Source organism: Coregonus clupeaformis, unplaced genomic scaffold, assembly GCF_020615455.1.
Source record: "Coregonus clupeaformis isolate EN_2021a unplaced genomic scaffold, ASM2061545v1 scaf0077, whole genome shotgun sequence".
Lineage (NCBI taxonomy): Eukaryota > Metazoa > Chordata > Actinopteri > Salmoniformes > Salmonidae > Coregonus > Coregonus clupeaformis.
This window is the reverse complement of record NW_025533532.1, coordinates 819,803-840,000: the sequence shown is the minus strand read 5'-3', so window position 1 is coordinate 840,000 and position 20,198 is coordinate 819,803. Positions and strand designations below refer to the sequence as shown.

At 42.3% G+C, this 20,198-nt stretch overlaps 1 protein-coding gene across 2 annotated transcripts; it reads right to left on the bottom strand.

The window, feature by feature from the left end:
• Positions 1 to 5,815: 5,815 nt before the first annotated feature.
• On the bottom strand, positions 5,816 to 9,691 carry gja1a (gap junction protein alpha 1a). Of its 2 annotated transcripts, none has more exons than XM_041848412.1 (2): positions 9,589 to 9,691; positions 5,816 to 8,290 (listed from the first exon to the last, which is right to left on the bottom strand). In XM_041848412.1, the coding sequence occupies exon 2, from the start codon at positions 8,272 to 8,274 to the stop codon at positions 7,186 to 7,188; it is 1,089 nt and encodes a 362-aa protein (XP_041704346.1). In that variant the 5' UTR covers positions 8,275 to 8,290; positions 9,589 to 9,691; the 3' UTR covers positions 5,816 to 7,185. The 2 variants fall into 2 exon arrangements, with proteins under 2 accessions (XP_041704346.1, XP_041704345.1); XM_041848411.1 differs by lacking the exon at positions 9,589 to 9,691 and adding an exon at positions 9,196 to 9,574.
• Between the last annotated feature and the right edge of the window lie 10,507 nt (positions 9,692 to 20,198).

Here is a 20,198-nt window from a genome sequence, read left to right as displayed (position 1 = left end):
CGTCTTATGAAGAGGAAGCTAAGCAAAGTCAGCGGCCGTAGACACTCCCCTGCTTGCTCCCTCCCTCCCTCCCTCCCTCCCTCCCTCCTTCCCTCCTCTCTATAGCCTATGCTCTGTGACCGATGGGGAATTGTGTGTTTCAAAAGGGGGGCTTTAATAGGTGTCCAAATGGCACGATTGTTGTGCCAAATAATGCTGGTGATAGAATTGCCCACTTTGGCACCGTCAGACATAGGGCTCCCATTTTGGACTGTGTGTGTGTGTGCGCGCTGTCCCCCCTCTTTTTCGAGCCACGTCTACCGACTCGTGGTGGCTTTATGTTGTCCAAATTCCACTATTGCTTGACCCAAAATAATAACGTTCTTACACTTTGCCACTGTCAGATATAGGCCTCCCTCTGTGCGCTAAAACTGGACGGGACATTAGAATCCTCTAATTAATACTCCCTGTCCACTCGAAGTGGCTCATACTTTCTTACTAAATAGCACACAATTTTTTTAAAAATATATATAACACTATATGGAATGGGCCCATTTGAAGCGGATGTGGGTGGCTCTTAAAAGAGCCTTTGGGTTCGAGTCGGGGTGTTGAAGTTCCGAAGAGAGTGGGTTTAACCGCCGAAACCGTACAGGGTGCGTCCCTGACGTTTCAGAGCACTGATGCCAAAAGGGCCCAAGAGCACAGACTGCCACTTTATCATTCAGTGCAGTTTAACATCTCAGATGTGACTAGCTTTCATAGGACAACTTATTGTTGCCATAATTGTCACTTACCTGTACATACTGGCTGCCGGCCCTCGGTGGAGTATATCGAGGAACAGAGGGTGCCTTTTAGGATAAGGACTAACAAGGTTTTGACTAGGTGGGATACAGCTACGACCGGAAGTGACTTTTCCCTAGCGGGTTAGGCGAATTAGGCTAGAGTGCAGATACTTGACATGTACAGTACAACAACAAATCACAGAGGGCCTGTTACCACACCCTATAGGCTTGAAAATAATAATATAATAACATATCATAATAATAATCATATATATAATCATCCAAAATCACCTTTGACTACAGTGACATTGGTAGTAAGTAGGCTACAGTATAATGGATAGCTACCCAACTGGGACAGAAAGTGGAAATGGAAGGGGGACACACACTGAGGAAAACTCCTAACGACATAAAAACACAGACACTTCAGTGGAACACACAGGGCAAGACGGGAAGGAAGACGTGGAGAAGGACTATTGAAGAGGAGATGAAGAACACCGGAATCATCTGGAATAAAGTGAAGAAATGGGCCCGGAACAGGGTTCGGCCGAGATGCACTGTTGACGCCCTATGCTTCATTTAGGACCTCAAAGGAATGAGTCAACTCCTATAGGGACTAATTTCACCGCCATCTGCTGGACCAGAAGTCATGTGGCCAACACTCTGCTTAAAATCATTAAGAGCTATAAGGAGTCCATCAACTAACTGGTCAGTCAAGTCATATAGGGAGGGATCTTAGCACCACCTGCTGGATCAGAAGTACTCTTCACCGTAGGCTCAGAGAGCCATCATCTCTCAACCGGTGCAATTTTCATAAGTATGTGGTAAAAAAACAACAACAACAACAACAACAGCTCATCATATAGGCAGTGGTTTCAAAACTCTAAGCACATGTTCAAGTAGAGCACACCAAATCATACAGGTACTTGTTCACCACACTGAATCAGTGTTTAATCTAGAAATACATGCTTCGCATTGCAATACATGTTCTTGTAAAGTCATTGCTTTCCACAATGCAATGCTCACATCACTTTCCGTGTGATATTGTTGTTCATTTGTTCAAATGTATTTGACTATGACTTAATCCGACTGCTCTGAATTCATAATCACTTCACGGTTTGGTGTTAACCTACCGATTTTCAACTGCTTTGCCAACTGCAGATTAGGAACACTGTCATGAAAATGTATGGTTGGGAAGTCTAAAATGAGGGTAACTCCCCTTAAGGTAAATGTCTGTGTTCTGAGTGGCAAAGAAAAAACTGTTTTATAACATTTAGATATGTGCATACTGGCTGTCCTTAGGCAAATGCATTTAGAAGGGAAAGAAGTGGAACCAATTAATACTTTTCTTGCTCTTCAATTAAAACAAAACCTTCACAAAGTGGTGCGTTTTGCCCCAAAATGACCCCTGAGGATTAGTGTGTTCTCATTTGTCAGTAATTGACCCTGACATACTCCCTTTAAATTGTACTATTTTACTCAAATATATACTGTAATGTACTACTATTATGATGATGACTATTATGATTTTACTTCACGGTAAGTAGAGCAAAATGCTGACAAGATCAGAGATGTAAGGTATGTCCCAAATGCATCCCCTATACCGTGAACATGGATCCAAAAGGAAGTTGCTGGGGTCTATTAGATGAGGGGTGTACTGAACTGTGCCTATAGCGTGTCAAAAGTCCCTCAAATGGGAAATATCCCTTGGCAACTGGGCAGAGGCGCTGTCCATTTCAGCACCACGGAGCTCCCCTATTACCTGTGTCATGAGTGGAGATGCAGCAGAAGCGCTGTCCATACAACGGTGCTGAATACAGCAACGCATGCGCCGATCCTGCCTTTGTACTTCCAAGCAGTTTAGTCACCTCAACTTGCTCAATTTCCACATTATTCATTACAAGATGTAGTTGAGGTTTAGGGTTTAGTGAATGATTTGACCAACATACAATGCTTTTAGTTTTGGAAATATTCAGGACTAACTTATTCCATGCCACCCATTCCGAAACTAACTGCAACTCTTTGTTAAGTGTTGCAGTTATTTCAGTTGCTGTAGTAGCTGACGTGTATAGTGTTGAGTCATCCACATACATAGACACACTGGCTTTAGTCAAAGCCAGTGGCATGTTGTTAGTAAAGATGGAAAAAAGCAAGGGGCCTAGACAGCTGCCTTGGGGAATTCCTGATTTTACCTGGATTATGTTTGAGAGGCTTCCATTAAAGAACACCCTCTGTGTTCTGTTAGACAGGTACCTCTTTATCCACATTATAGCAGGGGGTGTAAAGCCATAAAACATACGTTGTAAAAAATGTAAAAAAATGTAAAAAAACGCACTGAAGTCTAACAAAACAGCCCCCACAATCTTTTTATTATCAATTTCTCTCAGCCAATCATCAGTCATTTGTGTAAGTGCTGTGCTTGTTGAATGTCCTTTTCTATAAGCACGCTGAAAGTGTGTTGTCAATCTGTTTACAGTAAAATAGCATTGTATCTGGTCAAACACAATTTTTTCCAATAGTTTACTAAGGGTTGGTAACAGGCTAATTGGTCGACTGTTTGAGCCAGTAAAGGGGGCTTTACTATTCTTAGGTAGCGGAATGACTTTTGCTTCCCTACAAGCCTGGGGGCACACACATTCTAGTAGGCTTAAATTGAAAATATGGCAAATAGGAGTGGCAATATCGTCCGCTATTATCCTCAGCAATTTTCCATCCAAGTTGTCAGACCCCGGTGGCTTGTCATTGTTAATAGACAACAATAATTTGTTCACCTCTTCCACACTCACTTTACGGAATTCAAAATTACAACACTTGTCTTTCATAATTTGGTCAGATATACTTGGATGTGTAGTGTCAGCAATTGTTGCCGGCATGTCATACCTAAGTTTGCTAATCTTGCCAATGAAAAAAATATTAAAGTAGTTGGCAATATCAGTTGGTTTTGTGATGAATGTGCCATCTGATTCAATGAATGATGTAGCTGAGTTTGCCTTTTTTCCCAAAATTCAATTTAAGGTGCTCCAAAGCTTTTTACTATCATTCTTCATGTCATTTATCTTTGTTTCATAGTGTTGGTTCTTCTTCTTTTTATTCAGTTTAGTCACATGATTTCTCAATTTGCAATATGTTTGCCAATCGGCTGTGCAGCCAGACTTATTTGCTATTCATTTTGCCTCATCCCCCTCAACCATACAATTTTTAATTCCTCATCAATCCACAGGGATTTAACAGTTTTTACAGTCATTTTCTTAATGGGTGCATGCTTATTAGTAACTGGAATAAGCAATTTCATAAATGTATCAAGTGCAGTGTGTTTGCTCCTCATTACACACCACGGACCAACATATATTCTTTACATCAACAACATAGGAATCACTACAAAACGTATTGTATGACCTCTTATACACAATATTAGTCCCAGCTTTTGGAACTTTGGTTTTCCTATTGCGGACAGTCTGAGCACTGATGGAGGGATTGTGTGTTCCTGGTGTAACTCGGGCAGTTGTTTTTGCCATCCTGTACCTGTCCCGCAGGTGTGATGTTCGGATGTACCGATCCTGTGCAGGTGTTGTTACACGTGGTCTGTCACTGCGAGGACGATCAGCTGTCCGTCCTGTCTCCCTGTAGCGCTGTCTTAGGCGTCTCACAGTACGGACATTGCAATTTATTGCCCTGGCCACATCTGCAGTCCTCATGCCTCCTTGCAGCATGCCTAAGGCACGTTCACGCAGATGAGCAGGGACCCTGAGCTTTTGGTGTTTTGCAGAGTCAGTAGAAAGGCCTCTTTAGTGTCCTAAGTTTTCATAACTGTGACCTTAATTGCCTACCGTCTGTAAGCTTAGTGTCTTAACGACCGTTCCACAGGTGCATGTTCATTAATTGTTTATGGTTCATTGAACAAGCATGTGAAACAGTGTGTAAACCCTTTACAATGAAGATCTGTGAAGTTATTTGGATTTTTACGAATTATCTTTGTAAGACAGGGTCCTGAAAAAGGGTGAGTTTAGTAGGCATAAACCTCCAAAATATTGATATCTATTCGATTTAACTGAAGGTTGGTTGATTTTGATAAATTCATTGTTATAAGTAGAACATTTTCATTTTGAGCATGTTTGGGATGCTCTGGATCGACGTGTACGACAGCGTGTTCCAATTCCCACCAATATCCAGCAACTTCGCACAGCCATTGAAGAGGAGTGGGAAAACATTCCACAGGCCACAATCAACAGCCTGATCAACTCTATGCAAAGGAGATCTGTCATGCTGCATGAGGCAAATGGTGGTCACACCAGATACTGTCTGACTGAGTTTAGTGTTGCATTCAGGTCTGGTCCTCTCTCCTGAATTTTTGTTCATTCTTAACACCATATACCAATATGCCGACCACAGTATGAAATAATGTGTAAAGATAAAATCAGTAACGAGATCATTATAATATCTCTATTTACACTGTTGTGTGTTGGACAGAGTGACTGTAAAACTCGCTACTTTCTGAATGATTTTCATATGGCCGACTGTGTATCAGCTAAATATATATAACACTGACAGAGTGTAGCACTATAATGCTGACACATCCATCGAATGAGTGGAGTAAAATAATGAGTAAAACTTTCCTTGGAATGGAGCTGATGTCATATGAAGAGACGATACGGTCTGGTCAGCTATTTTTAGTTAAACTCTAACATGCAGCTTTAATGTGTGTTCTCTGCGCCGCCCTGAATTGTGGTCTAAACGGCGCTGTAGTCAGAGGAAATGTAACCCCCGGAGCCTGAGATTTCCACTAGTCTGGGAACAATAGAGACGTCTCCTAGGAGTTCTTCCTGAAAGAGCTATCTTAAGCTCGCTTTGTTGAAAAATCGTAGACACTCACACATGATTCAAATGAGTGAATTGATGGTGAATTTTGAGCATAAGAGTCTGATGAATTGCCTTAAGACCTACATTTAATAATATGGTTATCTATGAGTGTAGCAGGTCAGATTAAACTGTCCAAATGTTCTGTAGATTCTGAGAGTAGTTGATGTGCAGGCAAAATAATGTGTCACATCCATTAACCGTCAGAGTAAAACAGATTTATTTTAAACATATTTCAGTATAAAACACAGACAGTTGATTGAAATGTAAACCTGTATTTAGAAAACAATGAAAGAAGGCTTATCTACCCAGACATTATTAGGGTTTTTGCAATCATGTTTTATTGCAAATATCCTGTGTATTTCAAACATTTTGTTCTGAGTTATACGAGCAATGTTTTTTATGTTACATAAATTCATTATGTAATGTGTAAACGTTATCCCATCTCATGGTATGTGTTACTGGGTACTTTTTAGACAGTATGACTTTGCCTCTCGAGGCCATTTTTACCTTTCTCCACCCCTGCCACATGTGGTGAGTGGAGCTTTGCCCAGACACATGTTTTTATTTAGCTTTGTGAATAAATAGGAAACTTTGAGGGTGGAGAAATTGCTGGATCATTTCACTTCATTTAGTTTTCAGTCTCTTAAGCCTTTTCAAATGTTCATTCACATCAACAGGCATTACATTTGTAACTAATGTTGCATATGACATTAGGTCAACTCTGTCTTACTGGACTGAAGCTAAAGTAAACACCAGACAGGCAGCTGTGGGTTTTAGGTTGAAGATGCTCTAACTTTGCTCTTATTTGGCATAGGGAGACAGAGCTTGGAAGGAACAAACGTGTAGAGACTCAGATTGAGAGTTACAGAGCCCTATTCATTTTGTGGAATTCTGCTTAACTTGGCCAACACATTAGATTCTTAGATTCACACTTTCTGTAATGTAAACTTTTGTCATATTTTTCTGACACTACAGCTACATGATAGATTCATGTTTATTCCTGGCAGATGATAAATCAAACTGCTTCTTTACACTGCAGATATTCTTTACACTGCATATATTCTTTACACTGCAGATATAATAAGACATTAGACAACTTGCAAGGAGACAAGTGACACATATGAGTGCTATCACAGCATCAATTCAAAGTCTATCAGGATATCATAGTACAATACAAATGGGATACTTTCTACCAAATGTTCATAACTTCAAATAAATACATATTCACTAATTCATTAGACCCTAAAATTATTTTGGCATGACATTCTTCAAAACAAAAACAATTATTTGAGTAGAGCAAATCAATATTATGCAAATTAATGGTGAAATGTTAGGAAATAGGAAGTATTTTCTTGGGTATTACTTTACAATCCTCTTGTTTGAAAAATAAAGCTTTTCAACACTGTCATTATCAAAAATGGAATGTACCAAGAATGATGTAAGTACTTCACACCTCAGTGTCTTATGAACAGTATACTGTACATGGAATGTGTGATTAATTTGACTATAGGGACCAAACTCCTACTTTCTTTACTACTGGTGACTCAAACCAGCAGAAATTGGTGTCTGGTCAGATGTCCAGATCGTCCGGCCTTGCCCGGCTGCTAGTCCGACTGCTAGGGCGAACCTCAATCTGTTTTAAGAGGTGGAGCTCCTTTCCCATAGTCATTTTTCCTGGGTAGTCAAATCCTTGGGTGTGGCAGTTGGAGTTGTTTGTACCTCTTTGGTCTAACTGGTTCTGTTCTGTTTTATAATTGGTCCAGTTCTGCTCCTGGGCCTGCTTGTTGTAGTTGTAGCAGGAGTTGGTCTTTTCTGCCGTATCCAGGTTGTAGCCCAAGTTTGACATAGTGGGAGCTTGGCAACCATTGTAATAAACATACAACATTTCTTTAGTACTGGGACTGAGCATACTATTGTGGAAATCATTATCTGGGTTCTTGATTCCATCTTTTATCCTCTTGAAAAATATATAGAGCAACTCAATCACATTCAATCCCAGAGAAACCAGGGATACTACCAACATGAAAATTATGAAGACCGTCTTCTCTGTTGGGCGAGAGAGGAAACAGTCAATCTTGTGGGGGCAAGGGAAGCGCTCACATTCGTAAACGGCAGCCAGGCTGAAGCCATATACGTACCACTGGATCACCAAGAAGCCCACCTCGAAGATGGACTTAAACAAAATGCTCCCAATGTAGGTCTGCAGAAGGGCTCCCTTCATTTTGATTTTCCCATGCTCCTCCAGGCCATATTTGACCTTCTTCAGCTCTATCTTCCTGAGTGGAACATCCACGTCCCCCCCTTTGCTCTGAATGTCTCTCAGCCTCTGCTCTTTGTGGATGAGCTTCTCCTCCTTGTGCATCAGGTAGAAAATGTGGCACAGGTAGAGGAGGGTGGGCGTGGACACAAAGATAATCTGAAGTACCCAGAAGCGTACGTGGGAAATGGGGAATGATTTGTCGTAACACACATTCTCACAACCGGGCTGCTGGGTATTGCACTTAAATGCTGACTGCTCGTCCCCCCAAGCAGACTCAACTGCTGTACCCAGGACAAGGATACGGAAGATGAAGAGGACCGAGAGCCACAACTTTCCCCCCGCCGTAGAGTATGCCTGCACCTTGTCCAGAAGTTTTCCCAAAGCGCTCCAGTCCCCCATACTGAATATGGCAAGTCTGTAGGAAGAGTAGAAATGCTTTGTGTCATATTTCCGAAGTCGAAAACAGTATTGCAGTGGTGATAATGCTCAATTAAAATAATAGTTTTTCTATTATACTTTTGAGAGGAATGGATGCAGTAGGCTTCTTATCGAATAGTAAACACAATGGAGACTGTCAAGGATCAATCAGTAGTTGTCGTGTCTGGCAAAGGTCATATCTTTAAGGACAACACTTTCATAATATGAGCCACAACACCATTGGTTAACACTGCAGGGGGGAAATGACTAGCCATAACTTGTATGTACTTTCTTCAAAGTTAAAGATGGATTTAGTAGGCTACTCATGATGACCATGTGCAAAACGGATTTCCTGTTTTCCTGTGTAACTAACTGACTATACTACTTCTTTATGATTCATACATTCCACAAATTATCTAAAAACAACCTCCACAATCATGGAAATCAACATAAAATGCTAAATTATGAATTAACTGATGATCATGACTTCACTTTTTTTGTGTCATCCACATCTTAACATGTTTGCGATTACTAAGGCTACAAAAAGGGTGAACAAGTAGTTTACATTTGCTGTAGTCACTAATTTAGATTTCTCCTCAAAAACGTGTTATTGCCAGCGCTTCAACCACCCTGGAAGAACATCAGGAACTCTCTATATTTGAGTAATATTTCCGTGACCATAACCAAATGTAGGCTATTTAAAAACGTTCTTTCCAAATCAGCCTGATCTAAAAATAAACATTGACAGTATTTTCATTATTAAAAGATCAACCGATAAGAGATGGTCAACATTTGATTCCAGAAAAGAATACTAAACAATCTACGTTATTAGGTAGCTCATTACATTGTCTATTTGTTGTTGAATGCTATATTAAGTTACTGTTGTATAAGATTATGGCTTACCTGGAATACACCAAAGCAAGTTGGCTAACGGGACCAGACGGTCTATGTCGACGAATGTTTGAAAATGTATAACGCGTGGAAAAACATGAAATGATTAAAGCCAGCCTGCTATTAAAGCAATAGCTTTTGGCTATGAATTGTGTGAACATGTGTATGTGTACACATTTTAAAATGTAGAAGCTGCCATCGGAGTGGTTTGTGACAGCACACAGAAAAGTCACCGGATTTCTGACCTAAACTTTTGTCGAGATGATGCTGTAGCATTTCTTAAGATTTGGATGTGCCCAAAGTAGGTTCTGGAATGTGGTCAACTTGGTTTGAGATTAGATCATTTCTAGACAGACATTCTGACATTCAAACTTCAATAATTCGCAAACGATTTGAGCTACATACCTCAGGTTCTTTATAAAGGAAACAAGGTGTACAACATTGCACAGTTCTTATTTTCCCGATTCTGGCCCGAGTTTCATAATCACACTGCAACTGTGTAGGCAGCCTGCTGCACCATCAAAGCAACTAGTTGGGGACCGTCAACAAAGTGCATGATCACAATATACAAATTGGAATAGCTATTACAATGAAAAAAATTACTTGTTTCAAAATATTCTAAAATATTAATAACGGAAAAGTGGTGAGTGCATATGTATTCACCCCCTTTGCTATGAAGCCCCTAAATAAGATCTGGTGCAACGAATTACCTTCAGAAGTCACATAATTAGTTAAATAAAGTCCACCAGTGTGCAATCTAAGTGTCACATGATCTGTCACATGATCTCAGTATACATACACATGTTCTGAAAGGCCCCAGAGTCTGCAACACCACTAAGCAAGGGGCACCATGAAGACCAAGGAGCTCTCCAAACAGGTCAGGGACAAAGTTGTGGAGAAGTACAGATCAGGGTTGGGTTATAAAAAAAGATCAGAAACGTTGAACATCCCACGGAGCACCATTAAATCCATTATTAAAAAATGGAAAGAATATGGCACCACCTGAACCTGCCAAGAGAGGGCTGCCCACCAAAACTCACAGACCAGGCAAGGAGGGCATTAATCAGAGAGGCAACAAAGAGACCAAAGATAACCCTGGAGGAGCTGCAAAGCTCCACAGCGGAGATTGGAGTATCTGTCCATAGGACCACTTTAAGCCGTACACTCCACAGAGCTGGGCCTTATGGAAGAGTGGCCAGAAAAAAAATATTGCTTAAAGAAAAAAATAAGTAAACACGTTTGGTGTGTGCCAAAAGGCATTGGGAGACTCTCCAAACATATGGAAGAAGGTACTCTGGTCGGATGAGACTAAAATTGAGCTTTTTGGCCATCAAGAAAAATGCTATGTCTAGCGCAAACCCAACACCTCTCATCACCCCGAGAACACCATCCACACAGTGAAGCATGGTGGTGGCAGCATCATGCTGTGGGGATGTTTTTCATTGGCAGGGACTGGGAAACTTGTTAGAATTGAAGGAATGATGGATGGCGCTAAATACAGGGAAATTCTTGAGGGAAACCTGTTTCAGTCTTCCAGAGATTTGAGACTGGGACGGAGGTTCACCTTCCAGCAGAACAATGACCCTAAGCATACTGCTAAAGCAACACTTGAGTGGTTTAAGGGGAAACATTTAAATGTATTGGAATGGCCTAGTCAAAGCCCAGACCTCAATCCAATTGAGAATCTGTGGTATGACTTAAAGATTGCTGTACACCAGAGGAACCCATCCAAGTTGAAGGAGCTGGAGCAGTTTTGCCTTGAAGAATGGGCAAAAATCCCAGTGGCTAGATGTCCCAAGCTGATAGAGACATACCCCAAGAGACATGCAGCTGTAATTGCTGCAAAAGGTGGCTCTACAAAGTATTGACTTTTGGGGGGTGAAGAGTTATGCTTGCTCAAGTTCTGTTTTTTTTGTCTTATTTCTTGTTTGTTTCAGAATAGAAAACATTTAGCATCTTCAAAGTGGTAGGCATGTTGTGTAAATCAAATGATACAAACCCCCAAAAAATATATTTTAATTCCATTTTGTAAGGCAACAAAACAGGAAAACTGCCAAGGGGGGTGAATACTTTCGCAAACCACTGTAACTCAGTTCTAGAATGTTGTCATTGATGAGGATGAATCTAAGAATCTACTGACATTCAGAATTGACTTTATAGGATCCTTCCCACAATATTATTTATATGTCAAGTGATAAAATCCCAAGTTATTAATTAAAAGTTCATGGAAAAACTGCCCTTGTCCTCATGTGTAAATTACTGTTTAATAAATATTCTACAGCTGTAATGTCATCAATCAATTAAAACTTTATTTATATAGCCCATTTCTTACAACAAATGCATTTCGAGGTGTTGAAAGTCATGCAATGAAAGGCATGTGGCACTTAGCATCCTTCCTCTTTGCAGGTCTCTATAGGTTTCTTGAACCTGAGCCAGAACAACCGCTACCCTCCCTGTCATCCCTGTCTGTACCAGACATTGTTAAAAAACAAGGGTACCTGGGGCATGCAGTCATCCTTGCTGGCATGGCGCTGTCGGTGGAGCAGCTGGAGGCTATATGGCAGGGAACAGTTGGACATTTTGTAGCAGTGTTTAGGGCCAAGCGCGTTACTCCGTCACTGCTAAAAAGGGTCCTCAGATCATAGTTGTTAGATGGGGTGTTGTCTGTAAAGTGGGGCACAGATAACGAAGAGGAGGGCATCAAGGCATTCAAAATGGCTACAGGGATGGATGTGCAGGAGTCAGGGCTTTGGGTCACAGGGTCTGGGATCCTGGGTGGTCTGGTGGGCACCACAGCATTGGTGGAGGTCGTGTCCATATGGTGCAAGGGACCTTACCATTGAAGAGGCATTAAAGTCGAATGATTTCTATATCCAGGAGGAGGGAGGGTCTTACCGCCTCCGTGAAGACCATCTTTACTGGTACCAGGGCCAAGGGCAGCTCCACATCACTGGAAGGGACACTTGCTTCTTCGTTGTGTGGACTACCAAAGCCTCCATCGCCATATACATCCAGCGTGACGACCTCTGGCAGACTCATATTGCTGGACTAGAGCAGTTTTTTAAGGACCACATGCAACAGTGAACATCTGGATCAGCGTTCTCGTCACACCTCCTGTCAGTACTTGTTTTCAGGGAAGCCAATGGTCCAAAAATATGTATGTAATATAACCTAGGCTCCCAGAATAGGTTAAATTACGTACAAGTTTTGCTCAAAGCAGCCAACTAAAGCAATGTAGTTGATGTAAGTTCAATCACAAAGGTTGGTCTTAGTGGATCTCCTCACAGTTTCATTCAGTAGTACAACACAATTCACATTGCATTTTATCATGGGCACAATGGGAATTTATATATGTGATGTTGAATTTTTTTCTTACACCGTTCGTTGTGTGGAGCTTCCTTTTCTGCTAAACGCAGGGCAATTTTTCTTTCCCAACGGAAAATGGCAGCTGCCTGAGCATTTTCAATAATGCAATGATTAAAGTAGCCGATGTTTCCCGTTTAGCTTATTTTACTGTTAGACCAGGTCATTTACAAATGTAATAGCACAGCATCGTGTCACTCCTACTTAAACTATAAATTAGCCAGGGGAATTTGTAGATATATCTGCACAGTATGTGTGTTAGCCAACTAGCCAGCCAGCTTAAGTGGAATGATTTAACTGACAATATTATAATTTCACTGACAATATTTCAAATTAACTGCCAACAACAAAGCAAAGCAACATCTAAGCAAAAGGCTACCTTCTATCCCGGCATCATCCCTCGAGCCTGGAACTTCAATGTTACCATTGAACTCCAAATAAGAAGTAAGTATAGTTGGATAGGACACACACTAGGTATTTTTCAATGCTGTATCACCATCTTAATATGGACAGAAAACACATTGTTTATCACAACACAAACCCACCTTGGAAAATGTGAAAAGTGGTCCCTCAACATCCAATCTTAAGTCATGAGAACTATACACAAACATACTGCGTAGATATATCTTCAAATTCATTGTTGTACACAATATTGTATCACATTTGAGTTACTGACCAGTCCGTCCACAGGCTCGATGTGCTGTAGTCTCCACAACCGGATCACACTGGCACCAGATGTCGATGCTAAGTGGTCCCTCAACACCCAATCCTCATGCCTCATTGTTTGTTCTTTCCCAATCAACAGTTTCACAATCAACACTCTTATGAGTGGGTATTGGAGGTTTACTAGTGCACAGCAAGTCAGCACCAGCACATTACTATAACAACGCAGATAAGGTGGGATGAATCTCAGGATTTTGAAATATCACTGCAGAATGCTGTGGTAGCCATGCTGGTTAAGTGTGCCTTGAATTCTAAATAAATCACTGACAGTGTCACCAGCAAAGCACCCCCACACCATCACACATCCTCCTCCAGTCTTCACAGTGGGAACCACACATGCAGAGATCATCCGTTCACCTACTCTGTGTCTCACAAGGACATGGCGGTTGGAACTAAATATCTCCAATTTGGACTCATCAGACCAAAGGACAGATTTCCACTGGTCTAATGTTGTATTTTTGTTGTCCCACAGATTATTTGGAAACAGTCCTCTTTCTTCTTTGTATGTGTTAGCCTACCTATTGTATTAAAAGCACATATATTTTGCATTATTCACACACTCAGAATTCGCTGCTTCAACTTCAGTAGCCTACCTCTCCTAGTTGGGTGTGAGAGTTCAAGTGCACCTAGTATGTGTGGTCTCATTGAAATAGAGCAGGCTGCCTAACATGGGCAGAGGATCAAGTGGCAGTTAACTTAAATATGAAATTAACTTAAATATGATTAGACTGTAGTTTACTACAGTGTCTATAAATAAATATTGACAATGGAAAGAAGTGGAGGGTGCTCAACCAACGTGAGTCAAAGTGCAATCAAAAAATGTAATCATCATTAAAAAGGAAAAGGCACAACGCGCACATACTGTAGGTGAGGCTACTACGGTGAGCAAGCGTTGCGCCTTTTCATTTTCAATAAGTATAGATTACCTATTTATTTGTCTCTGCCTGCAAATCGTCCTCCTAAAAGTTAGGCTATATCCTATAGGACTATGCAAAACGTAGCAAGTGTCGCTTTCATCATTCTTGCTGCTTCCAGTTCAGTAGCCATACCTGCGAGATCAGGTGCGCGTGTGGTCTCATTTAAATAGAGTAGGAAATAGCCTATGCATGTGCGGAAAGCACAGGGCAGTTCTCTTTCCCAGGATATGTACTTCCTAAATAGGCCTATGATTAGGCTATGGTTGATTGGGATTTTTCAGTAGACTATATATATATATCTTCAGACTCAGTAGACTATAAGATAAACATAGTTACATCTCTGTTTCTAGACAGGAACTTATTTGGTTCCTCTCACTGGTGTAGTCATGGCCCAGCCTGATGCTAGGACCTTCGTGAGCGTGGAAGTTTGTGTGTGTGAAATATAACTGTTTCTTCTCTCTTCATCTGACCTGACCTCGGGCCGAATTCCTCGCTCCTCCTTAATTCACGGCTGTCCTGCCTTATCAGTGACTGAAACCAGACTGTTGCCCTTTGCCTATCTCCTTAGGCATATTCCTGGAACGGAGCCAGGGTTGAACAGAGTTCAGACTAAACATGGTTTATCACAGCATGAGGGGCGTTGGGACTGAGTGGTACAGAGGGAGGAGGCTGGTATATGTTTGCGAAATTGATTGTGGACCTGCCATATTTTAAGCCATGTTTAAAATCAAATCAAATCAAATCAAATCAAATTTTATTGGTCACATGCGCCGAATACAACAGGTGCAGACATTACAGTGAAATGCTTACTTACAGCCCTTAACCAACAGTGCATTTATTTTAAACAAAAAAAGTAAGAATAAAACAACAACAAAAAGTGTTGAGAAAAAAAGAGCAGAAGTAAAATAAAGTGACAGTAGGGAGGCTAATATACAGTAAAATAAAGTGACAGTAGGGAGGCTATATATACAGGGGGGTACCGTTGCAGAGTCAATGTGCGGGGGCACCGGCTAGTTGAGGTAGTTGAGGTAATATGTACATGTGGGTAGAGTTAAAGTGACTATGCATAAATACTTAACAGAGTAGCAGCAGCGTAAAAAGGATGGGGTGGGGGGCAGTGCAAATAGTCCGGGTAGCCATGATTAGCTGTTCAGGAGTCTTATGGCTTGGGGGTAGAAGCTGTTGAGAAGTCTTTTGGACCTAGACTTGGCACTCCGGTACCGCTTGCCGTGCGGTAGCAGAGAGAACAGTCTATGACTAGGGTGGCTGGAGTCTTTGACAATTTTGAGGGCCTTCCTCTGACACCGCCTGGTATAGAGGTCCTGAATGGCAGGGAGCTTTGCCCCAGTGATGTACTGGGCCGTACGCACTACCCTCTGTAGTGCCTTGCGGTCAGAGGCCAAGCAGTTGCCATACCAGGCGGTGATGCAACCAGTCAGGATGCTCTCGATGGTGCAGCTGTAGAATTTTTTGAGGATCTGAGGACCCATGCCAAATCTTTTTAGTCTCCTGAGGGGGAATAGGCTTTGTCGTGCCCTCTTCACGACTGTCTTGGTGTGTTTGGACCATGATAGTTCGTTGGTGATGTGGACACCAAGGAACTTGAAGCTCTCAACCTGTTCCACTACAGCCCCGTCGATGAGAATGGGGGCGTGCTCAGTCCTCTTTTTTTTCCTGTAGTCCACAATCATCTCCTTTGTCTTGGTCACGTTGAGGGAGAGGTTGTTGTCCTGGCACCACACGGCCAGATCTCTGACCTCCTCCCCTATAGGCTGTCTCATCGTTGTCGGTGATCAGGCCTACCACTGTTGTGTCGTCGGCAAACTTAATGATGGTGTTGGAGTCGTGCCTGGCCATGCAGTCATGGGTGAACAGAGAGTACAGGAGGGGGACTGAGCACGCACCCCCTGAGGGGCCCCCGTGTTGAGGATCAGTGTGGCAGATGTGTTGTTACCTACCCTTACCACCTGGGGGCGGCCCGTCAGGAAGTCCAGTATCCAGTTGCAGAGGGAGGTGTTTAGTCCCAGGATCCTTAGCTTAGTGATGAGCTTAGAGGGCACTATGGTGTTGAATGCTGAGCTGTAGTCAATGAATAGCATTCTCACGTAGGTGTTCCTCTTGTCCAGGTGGGAAAGGGCAGTGTGGAGTGCGATAGAGATCGCATCATCTGTGGATCTGTTGGGGCGGTATGCAAATTGGAGTGGGTCTAGGGTTTCTGGGATTATGCTGTTGATGTGAGCCATGACCAGTCTTTCAAAGCACTTCATGGCTACAGACGTCAGTGCTACGGGTCGGTAGTCATTTAGGCAGGTTATCTTAGAGTTCTTGGGCACGGGGACTATGGTGGTCTGCTTGAAACATGTTGGTATTACAGACTCAGTCAGGGACATGTTGAAAATGTCAGTGAAGACACTTGCCAGTTGGTCAGCACATGCTCGGAGTACACGTCCTGGTAATCCGTCTGGCCCTGCGGCCTTGTGAATGTTGACCTGCTTAAAAGTCTTACTCACATCGGCTACGGAGAGCGTGATCACATAGTCATCCGGAACAGCTGGTGCTCTCATGCATGCTTCAGTGTTGCTTGCCTCGGGCGAGCATAGAAGTGGTTTAGCTCGTCTGGTAGGCTTGTGTCACTGGGCAGCTCGCGGCTGTGCTTCCCTTTGTAGTCTGTAATAGTTTTCAAGCCCTGCCACATCCGACGAGCGTCAGAGCCAGTGTAGTATGATTCAATCTTAGACCTGTATTGACTCTTTGCCTGTTTGATGGTTCGTCGGAGGTCATAGCGGGATTTCTTATAAGCGTCCGGGTTAGAGTCCCGTTCCTTGAAAGCGGCAGCTCTACCCTTTAGCTCAGTGCGGATGTTTCCTGTAATCCATGGCTTCTGGTTGGGGTATGTACGTACGGTCACTGTGGGGACGACATCATCGATGCACTTATTGATGAAGCCAGTGACTGATGTGGTGTACTCCTCAATGCTGTCTGAAGAATCCCGAACATCTTCCAGTCTGTGCTAGCAAAACAGTCCTGTAGCTTAGCATCTGCGTCATCTGACCACTTTTTTATTAACCGAATCACTGGTGCTTCCTGCTTCAGTTTTTGCTTATAAGCAGGAATCAGGAGGATAGAGTTATGGTCAGATTTGCCAAATGGAGGGCGAGGGAGAGCTTTGTATGCGTCTCTGTGTGTGGAGTAAAGGTGGTCTAGAGTTTTTTTCCCTCTGGTTGCACATTTAACATGCTGGTAGAAATTAGACTGGTAGAAATTAGTTTAAGTACCGATTGATAGGTTTGGGAATCAATTAGGGGGTCAGAACGGAGCCAGGAAAGGGCTCTGTTATTTTTACATGACAGGGCTGTTATTTTTGCATGACAGGGCTTGGTCCCACCACTATTGTTTCCAGACACGGTACTAGAAGGTAGGGAAGTTAGATACCACCATTAAGGAAGTGGGCGAAGCGGTCAAGAGGTGAAAACTGGAGAAAGTGATGGAGGAACCAAAGAGGGAGGGATTAAGCTAAAATGTATGTAAATGGACTATATAAACTGAGAGCTGAGAGGTGGAATGTTAGATGCTCTGCAGACCACCTCGGCTATATTATCTGTAATAAAGTATATCTTAATTCTACAAAAACTCTGAAAGTACTTTGTGTTTGACTGAGGACAAAGACAATTTTCTACAACAGAGTTGATTACATTGCCTAGAAAGGCCTAAATATTGATCACCCATATTTCTCTGTCTGAAAATCTTCCCACTCCTAAAAGGTAGGCTATAAAAATAGCTCAAGAGAAAGTGCAAGTCTCTCCAACTGTGCTCTCTTCAAACTACATCTAGCATATTGGCTGATCTAGCCCAGTAATACAGTTAGCCTAATATATTAGCCATGTGAGAATCTCTGGTAATTTAACCAATTTCTTAAGTTATTTTTGCAAAATTGCTGGGACGATGGCTGGCAAGTGAGCTGCATCACATACGCCTATAATAACATTACGGGACTGCGGTTGGGTTTTTTGGACCAGTTCTTGCGGTAGCGGTTGGGAGTCGTACAGAAAGCCAGCAGGTGATGTCTGAAAAGCTGCAGGGGCAGGCAGGAGCGAAATGAAGAAATTGGTCCGGCGCAGACCTCTACTGTGCAACATGACACTGAAGCCTGTAACGTTAGAGCTGTTTATTACTGTGTCATTGTGAAATGTAGGGAATTAGCTAGGGAAACTGACAGATCAATAATGTTACATTGCCAAACTGACTAATAAAAACACACATTGCACTGAAAAAAACGTCACAATATCAATCTTCAATCATTTGGCCGACGGTTTCATAATTTGATTCAGGTGTAGTGTGATTGAGGCAAAAAAAAATGCCAACGTTTGCCAACTTTTGGCCAGCTCTCTAACTGTACATAAACTGGCAAAAGCTAGCTTTCATTTACAGTGGGGAAAAAAGTATTTAGTCAGCCACCAATTGTGCAAGTTCTCCCACTTAAAAATATGAGAGAGGCCTGTAATTTTAATCATATGTACACGTCAACTATGACAGACAAAATGAGAAAAAAATATCCAGAAAATCACATTGTAGGATTTTTAATGAATTTATTTGCAAATTATGGTGGAAAATAAGTATTTGGTCAATAACAAAAGTTTCTCAATAGTTTGTTATATACCCTTTGTTGGCAATGACACAGGTCAAACGATTTCTGTAAGTCTTCACAAGGTTTTCACACACTGTTGCTGGTATTTTGGCCCATTCCTCCATGCAGATCTCCTCTAGAGCAGTGATGTTTTGGGGCTGTCACTGGGCAACACAGACTTTCAACTCCCTCCAAAGATTTTCAATGGGGTTGAGATCTGGAGACTGGCTAGCCACTCCAGGACCTTGAAATGCTTCTTACGAAGCCACTCCTTCGTTGCCCGGGCGGTGTGTTTGGGATCATTGTCATGCTGAAAGACCCAGCCACGTTTCATCTTCAATGCCCTTGCTGATGGAAGGAGGTTTTCACTCAAAATCTCACGATACATGCCCCCATTCATTCTTTCCTTTACACGGATCAGTCGTCCTGGTCCCTTTGCAGAAAAACAGCCCCAAAGCATGATGTTTCCACCCCCATGCTTCACAGTAGGTATGGTGTTCTTTGGATGCAACTCAGCATTCTTTGTCCTCCAAACACGACGAGTTGAGATTTTACCAAAAAGTTTCGTCTGACCATATGACATTCTCCCAATCCTCTTCTGGATCATCCAAATGCACTCTAGCAATCTTCAGACGGGCCTGGACATGTACTGGCTTAAGCAGGGGGACACATCTGGCACTGCAGGATTTGAGTCCCTGGCGGCGTAGTGTGTTACTGATGGTAGGCTTTGTTACTTTGGTCCCAGCCCCCGTGTGGTTCTGGGATTTTTGCTCACCGTTCTTGTGATCATTTTGACCCCACGGGGTGAGATCTTGCGTGGAGCCCCAGATCGAGGGAGATTATCAGTGGTCTTGTATGTCTTCCATTTCCTAATAATTGCTCCCACAGTTGATTTCTTCAAACCAAGCTGCTTACCTATTGCAGATTCAGTCTTCCCAGCCTGGTGCAGGTCTACAATTTTGTTTATGGTGTCCTTTGACAGCTCTTTGGTCTTGGCCATAGTGGAGTTTGGAGTGTGACTGTTTGAGGTTGTGGACAGGTGTCTTTTATACTGATAACAAGTTCAAACAGGTGCCATTAATACAGGTAACGAGTGGAGGACAGAGGAGCCTCTTAAAGAAGAAGTTACAGGTCTGTGAGAGCCAGAAATCTTGCTTGTTTGTAGGTGACCAAATACTTATTTTCCACCATAATTTGCAAATAAATTCATTAAAAATCCTACAATGTGATTTTCTGGATTTTTTTCCCTCAATTTGTCTGTCATAGTTGACGTGTACCTATGATGAAAATTACAGGCCTCTCTCATCTTTTTAAGTGGGAGAACTTGCACAATTGATGGCTGACTAAATACTTTTTTCCCCCACTGTACTTCTGTTGAAATGGGAAAA